This window comes from Phalaenopsis equestris, unplaced genomic scaffold, assembly GCF_001263595.1.
Source record: "Phalaenopsis equestris unplaced genomic scaffold, ASM126359v1 Scaffold000002, whole genome shotgun sequence".
NCBI lineage: Eukaryota > Viridiplantae > Streptophyta > Magnoliopsida > Asparagales > Orchidaceae > Phalaenopsis > Phalaenopsis equestris.
The window spans coordinates 5,351,042-5,358,506 of record NW_018164444.1 but is presented as its reverse complement, the minus strand read 5'-3'; the positions used below and the strand labels follow the sequence as shown (position 1 = coordinate 5,358,506).

General features: G+C 34.1%; 1 protein-coding gene across 2 annotated transcripts in view; it reads left to right on the top strand.

Moving 5' to 3' along the window:
• LOC110039397 (kinesin-like protein KIN-7K, chloroplastic) overlaps positions 1-7,465 on the top strand; it is an 83,028-nt gene that overhangs the window by 27,297 nt on the left and 48,266 nt on the right. For both annotated transcript variants that reach the window (XM_020744439.1, XM_020744438.1), the window contains exons 9-15: positions 392-459; positions 657-713; positions 794-898; positions 5,088-5,192; positions 5,361-5,468; positions 5,557-5,688; positions 5,934-6,116. In XM_020744439.1, the coding sequence (XP_020600098.1) occupies positions 392-459; positions 657-713; positions 794-898; positions 5,088-5,192; positions 5,361-5,468; positions 5,557-5,688; positions 5,934-6,116 (758 nt within the window). The remainder of the gene's footprint in view (positions 1-391; positions 460-656; positions 714-793; positions 899-5,087; positions 5,193-5,360; positions 5,469-5,556; positions 5,689-5,933; positions 6,117-7,465) is intronic.

Below are 7,465 nucleotides of genomic sequence, written 5' to 3'. Positions count from 1 at the left end.
GTGCGTGGTGTGTGTGTGTGTGGGTGTGTGTGTGTGTGTGTGTGTGTGTGTGTTATTAGTTACATGCCTAAAATTAGCATATCAACGCATTTGATATTGTTAGATGCCATCTATCGGGACTGGTAAAAATTCATAAAAACGAACAGTTAGGGGTGATATGAAGATTAATTTTTTATCAAACCATCTTGATCAAACTCTACATTGCGTTGACATCATCCATAAGCCAACAACATCCAAGCCGAGGAGCTTTTCTGCGGTTTTAGGGTCTGTTGTCTACTTGCCTCTTTGGTTTATGCTTGCAGGCTCCATCACTAACTAATAAGATAATGCTCTAACATGGTTTTGCCATTCATATTTTTTCTAATTCTTTATTCTTTCCCTTTTTTTGTAGAGCATCGACACGTTGGTTCGAATAATTTCAACTTGTTTAGCAGTCGAAGTCATACTATATTTACATTGGTATGTCATCACCCTATTTTGTAATTTGGCCGAAGGTTATATTTTTATGTGGCATTTCTTTCTTTTTGAATTTTGCTTGTGCTGCTTTACATTCTGATTTTCTGCTTGAATCGTAGTAAGTCTATATAGCATCTCTTGTTGGCATCAAAGCTTCTTCACTTGCATCATTACTGATGTATTTTCTTTCATTTGGACAGATGATTGAAAGTAGTGCTCGTGGCGATGAATATGATGGAGTGATGTATTCTCAACTTGTATGGTAACTCGAACCATCATTTCATGAGATTGTGTATTACAACTACTGAAGCTTATTTTTTATTTTTCGTTGTTGTAGAACCTGATTGATTTAGCAGGTTCTGAGAGTTCAAAAACTGAGACAACTGGACAGAGGAGAAAAGAAGGATCTTTTATTAACAAAAGCCTCTTAACCCTTGGAACTGTAGGTGCCAATTTTAACTTGTAATGAAGTTGATGCTTTGTTAAAGCATTTTGAATCAAAACCAATTTCACATTGTTTAAACTTGTGACTTTTGTGCTAGTTCAATGGAGCTGCAAGTGCGACTCATTCTCGCTATATTTACTTGGCCATCGTCATTGATATTTTCTACCTGTGCATTGTGCACTTCTTTTGATTCTTTAAAAATTCTATGTTACTGTTATCCTTGAAGATGTTGACATCTATTTCTAAGAAGAAGTGTACTATTTTTTTAGGTAATAGAAAATGACTGATCAAATTAAAAAAGTGTCGCATGACAGTATTTATTCACTTCAAATTTTCAATCCCATTTTTTTTTCACTATTAAATGGATTTTATGGTCGTATGTCTCATTATATTTGGAATCGTTCGAAGTTGGGATTGTGTTTCTATTTCTAGAAAGGTTAGATTGAGATGTGATAATTTTAACTCCTGAAGGAAGGAACTTGACGGTGTTTCTATTGATGATACCTGAGATATTTCTAAAGAGATATATTAGTATATAATTTGTTTGATACCATTTGCTGATTTTTTGTGGGAGTGTGCTTTCATATTTAACTACTCCATTTTTGGGAGAGCAATTTTGATCACTGAAATCACTCGGCTCTCTTTAAGCTTCAATGCACATGCTCTAAGTTGGTGGTGCTCTTAAATATTTGTTCTACCATGGTGCTCCATTCATGATATTGGTGCGGTGATGGATGATAAACCATGCCAAAATCGGATGGTGTCCAAGATTTTATAGTGCCTTGACTCTAACTATATGAAAAAATATTACATCAAGACTCCACACGTAGTTATGTGCAGAGTTCAATTAAATCTCGCCACAGAGGAATATTCCCGGTAACACAGGTAACACAGGAGAATAAACCCCTCGTGTTATTCAGGTTTTATTGTATGTTATTCATGTGTTATTGTGTTCTGGGAATATTCTTAGTGTTATAATAACACAATAGCACATCAATAACACTTGAATAACGCACATCAATAACACTTGAATAACATGGGAGGAATATTCTCCTAGGTTACCAGACCTATTTTTTTTTCTCACCTTCACGTGTGTGGCATGATTTCATTGGACTCCACATGTAACTCGACGTTCAGAGTCGTGATGTAATTTTTTTCTTAACTATATAGCTTTATGTTTTTGTTGTGAGTCATCTCCCGATTCTAATTATAGATAAATCCCTATTTAAATATTTCACCATAAAACTGAAATTTATTGTCTAATTTCTAGACTTTCTAAGCCACTGATCAAGTAATTGTCTCCATCACAAGAGATGACTTCCAATTGAAGTCTCTTGGCTCTACATTGCTTTGTTTTAATAGCAATAGTTTGGTCTAGGGATGAGAACTTATTACTATTAGCTTTGTGTGGATAGTTGGGGAATTATGATGAACTTGATCGAGATTTGATGGTTTTGTCCTCTTGGGTTATTATGAATCATTATCTACTTAATATAGTTAGTCGACATAACATGAAAAAATAATACCTGTTTGCCACCATTTTTTGTATTTTTCTTGTATACCTAGGAGGAAAGGTTGTTTTTGGGCTAATTTTGAATCACTTGGTCTATCAAAAGACTTCATGCCATTCTGTGTGCCCTATGATTCACAAGATTTGCAACTCATAGATTTAGCCATTGGGTAACATGCAAGATTGGGTTGTGATTGTATATAGTGGCATTTTTATAATCCTATTAATCCCTCGATTAGAGGGAGAATGTCGTGGCTTTACTTGCATGTGATTTTCGAGTATTTAGACGCCAATTTCAAAACCACTGAGGTTGGTGCCTTTTGTAAGTCTCTCCTTGGTTGGCTTTGGATTGATTTCTCCTATACTTAACTAGTGGATGAAGTATGTGCGCTGGTATTGAGTATTCCATTTTAAAGGATACCCAATCTTTTACATTGCATGAAGTTTGTATCATAAGCATTACATGCCAATCAACATTTGCAACCATGATAGCGCACAACGGCCTAACTAGTGATGTGCTTCTGCAATAATACATGTCCGTTGTAGTTAGATGTTCATGTGTCAATTCACAGTTTTTTGCTTGTTAGACAACCTCTTTAATGCAAGGGCTAGTAGTTAGGGTTTTCTGTTAGATTCTTCTTTTTTCCATTATAAAGGGGAAAAAGAGAGCAGGATCCAATAAATTCAATTACAATGCTCATGTTATTATGCATCTTTTTTTGTACCCTACACTAGTTTACATCGAGTCATATTTGAATGGTGAGTATGTGGTTACACCTTTTACGTGATTAGTTTGACATCATCCTTTAAATGTTGGGTTTAGAGTAAACCCTTCATTGTTGATATCTCTTGAAAGAGTTTATATTTATAGTGGTTTAAATGTCAATAAGACATCTGATGTATGGCGAACTTGCTTTTATCCTGTGCATTTTCCTGGTAGATGTCAATATTTAGAGTTAATGAGCGGGGATCATCAATGGCTGTATTACTCATCGATGGTTTGTTTTAGTTAGTTTCTCCTATAAGCAATTTGTGCTAGAGTTGCACAAGTTCTATGTTTCTATATGTGAGTAGAATGAAAAATGTGGTATTCTCTTTTATTTGGTCTGTGCTCTTTAGAGTTTTTTTCATGTAAAGTAGAGCCTGATTTTGGTTCTAGTGAGGTTACTTCCATTTACCTTTACTTTTTGCCTCTTATTTGATGCAACTATAGTGCGTGAATTACTACATATTACCTGATATTCAAGTTTGGCCATATCATTTCTTGTGCAATGTGTTATGGTGTATTGATGTTTCCCAACATGGGCAAGGCCGTTATATCAAGTAGGTGTTCAATGTCATTTCTTTTGTTGAATTTATTACCAATTTGCTTTGAGTTGTTACTATCTCAGATAGATGGAAGCTAAAATGTTGAACATGAAATGCTTGATTTATATCGGTTAATTAAGGTTCTTCTTGGGTAGATTAACTTTTTTTTTGCAGTGGTTCTTTTTTAATGTCTGACATTTTGGGTATCAATAATGATGCATAATCAAATTATTGGGATCAACATGGCAAGGACTTTGAAAACATAAAGAACTTCTTTTCTGCATTTGTTGTTCCCATTCCATGCAAGCTTATGATAGCTTGCACCATTGCTTTAGATTAACTGCATGACGGTCTTCTTGCCCAAGAAAATGTGGGAGGTAAATAAAATGCCAATGTATTACTTGAATTGAAGTCTTAGTCTAACAGAGATTAAATACACAGTTATATTGAATATTATTTGTCGTTACTGTTTGCTGCACAGAAGCTAATTACTACGTGTTTTTGCATAAGAAAAACCTTTTTCCCTGTTGATTATGAATTTTTGGTGAAAGAACCCAACATTTAGTGAAGTGCATCATCTCTTCCATTGTTCAGCTTTGGGATCGTAAATTTTGCTGGGAACATGTTTGATTTAACTTTGCCCATTATGGGGGAAAAGAATATGTAGTATTTTTATCTTTGATTTAGAGAGTGTTTTATGGCAAGGACTTCCGTTGACTATAATTGGTATGATTTGGAGAAGGCTTAAAGTATTTTTTTTATGATAGTATGTTTGATTTTAGCTATGAATATTTTTTGTTTTTTTTGGGTAATAATTTACATTGGTGGTGCTGATTATTTGTGGAGAGTCAATGTCTTAGTGCATGTGTAAGATCATTTAGACTGAAGATATTTTTGTTATTTGGTGACATCAATGAATCATGACATTGACCCAACTTGTCTTGGCTATGAATAATTAAGAGAGTATGTTGGGATATTATTGGACTCACAAATATAGGCATAATCACACTTGTTTGTTTGTTTATATGGACATTATTGTTTTATGACCTTTATTAACATTTGGTTTTAATTTCCCAACATTAGATTATAATATGTATTTTGCTGAGAGCTTGGGCTTACGTTGGGATTTGGACAAAGTCTATAAAATTACTTCGTTTTTTGTATATATATGTTTTAATTTGACACATGGCTTTCTTCTTTTAATCATTCAGGACTACTCTATGATACTCTAGATGCATGTTTTCATCCGCGTTAAAAATAAGAATGTCATCGCAATACTTGTTTTTGTTAACTTATTAATGTACATACTTCAGGCAGATTGCAAATTATGGTGATAAATCTTTTTTTCGATGACTTCTTGTTTTGAAGGTAATTGGGAAGCTAAGTGAGGGAAGGGCAACTCATATTCCTTACCGTGATTCTAAGCTGACTCGCCTTCTACAGTCGTCACTTAGTGGCCATGGGCTTGTTTCTGTGCGTTTCTTGAGTATATAATTTTATATCAGCACCTTCCATTTTTTTGCTCCTGAATTTGCTCAGACCTTTTGGCTGCATTGCTTTCTTTTTCTAATTGTACTATTCCCCTTTTGGGTTTATAAAATTTTCATTTATTAAGTGTGAATGCTAAAATCTCTTATGCAGCTTATTTGCACTGTCACTCCTGCATCTAGCAATATGGAGGAAACTCATAATACATTGAAGTTTGCAAGCAGAGCAAAAAGAGTTGAGATTTATGCTTCTCGAAATCGGGTACATTATCATTTCTGGTTTCGCTGTTTGTTCTAAGGGAAAGCATTTTAAACGTATTTATAGTGCAGTTTTTTTTTTGTTTGTTCAGATTATAGACGAGAAGTCGCTGATTAAGAAGTATCAAAGAGAAATATCAAACTTAAAGCAAGAGCTTGAGCAGCTGAAGAGAGGAATGCTTACTGGTGTTGGCCATGAAGAAATTATGAGCTTGAAACAGAAGGTTCATTTTAGTTGCAATTCTATTACATGTGAAAAAGATTTATTGTGCTTTATTGTGTAGGCCTTTTTGGTTGCCTGAAAATTTTATTTTGAGTAAATATTTTCTTGCAAAAATGTGTTTCTTGTGTTTGTGAAAACTGTTGCTTTGTCTTTTTATACTTTCTTCAGTCATTGCTTTCTTGACCTGTAATCTAACTGACCATCAGTGTTTTGCCGGATTATTTATTTATTTTTTGTTTTAACTAGCTGGAAGAGGGTCAAGTAAAAATGCAATCTCGTCTTGAAGAAGAAGAAGAAGCAAAGGCTGCTCTAATGAGTAGAATACAAAGGCTAACCAAGCTCATTTTAGTATCTACTAAAAATACGATTCCTGGACGTGTTACTGATTTGCCTGGTCATCAGGCGCACTGTTCTTTAGGTGGAGATGAAGTAAGTTTCTATAGACGAGCTTGTTTTCTAAAAAATAAATATGTGCATACCTTTGTTTTTTAGATTTCACGACTAGCTCATAACACATGCTTATAAGGTAATCTGTTCTCCAAATTGCTATTTTTAAATACATTTTGTTATGGCGTGTACATGTGGACTGCATTTTTCTTTATTTAATAACCCTATTGTAAATCTTTTTGTATAGCCGTTATCAGTTTCTCACTGAAGGTACTATCAGCTTGTATTTACAAGTTTTCTTTCTTTATATAGAAACTTACTAATTTTGTTTGTTTATTTGAATCAATTGGTGCAAGCATGTAGTTGGGCATTGCATGATGTGGATTAGCAAGCTTCTAAATTTTTGTGTTTATAGTCTTATAATCCTACTTTCCATTTGTTTCTTTATTAATTTGGTTTTATATAAATTTAAAATATTAAAAAATACTAAAACTCTTAAGGGCTGTTTGGGATTTCTTAAAAACAGAAAATTAAAAAAAATGTTTTTTTTGTTTTTATGCCTATTTTTTCTGTCGTTTTTTAAGAAAAGTGCTGTTGTTTTTCGAAAACGAAAAATAGGAAAAACCTGTTTTTTTGTGTTTGAAAACAGCTCCGACCATCCTAATCCCCAACCCCACCCTTGGTGCCTTTGCCGACTTGGATGTCGACGCCTTCAGTGTTGATGAAGCCGATGTTGATGTACATCGATGTTGTTGAGGAGCAGAAATGTAAATGTAAAACGTGTAGTTTAGGTGGCATATATGTGAATTTATAAAAAAATAAGTGATTTGTATATAAATGTGTCGGCAGCTAAAAAGTTTGGGGAGGTTGCTCGTAAGAAGCTATCGGTCGCTGGAAGTGAAGTCACGTCGCCCGCTTTGGAAGGACGTTTTAATTTACATATAATTTTATAATTTTAGAAAAATATGAAATCAAACTGACCTCATATTTTTCGCAGTTTAAATGAAAGCGCGCTTTACCTCAAATCCTGTATCTATCCCGAGGGATAAACATAAGACTTGATGATGAGACTCGATCAAATAAACTAAGAAATATATGACATCCGTTTGGTCTGCGAAACCGTTTTATTTGCCGACAAGTTCCCCTATTTAATACAAAAAATTAAATAGGGTTTATTTTAGGTTGGGTTCGGAAAAACTTCCTATAAGGGCAAGTCCCTATAGTTAATTACATCTTAAATGACCGAAGTCACCTAAGAAAATTCTCGATGAAAATCAGAGAATACTATTTTCAAAGCAGTCAAAAGGATAGGACTTTTCAACGAAATCGGACGAAGAAGTGTGAAAGGGGAAAAACTCGAATCTCGAACATTACTCGAATCTCGAACATTG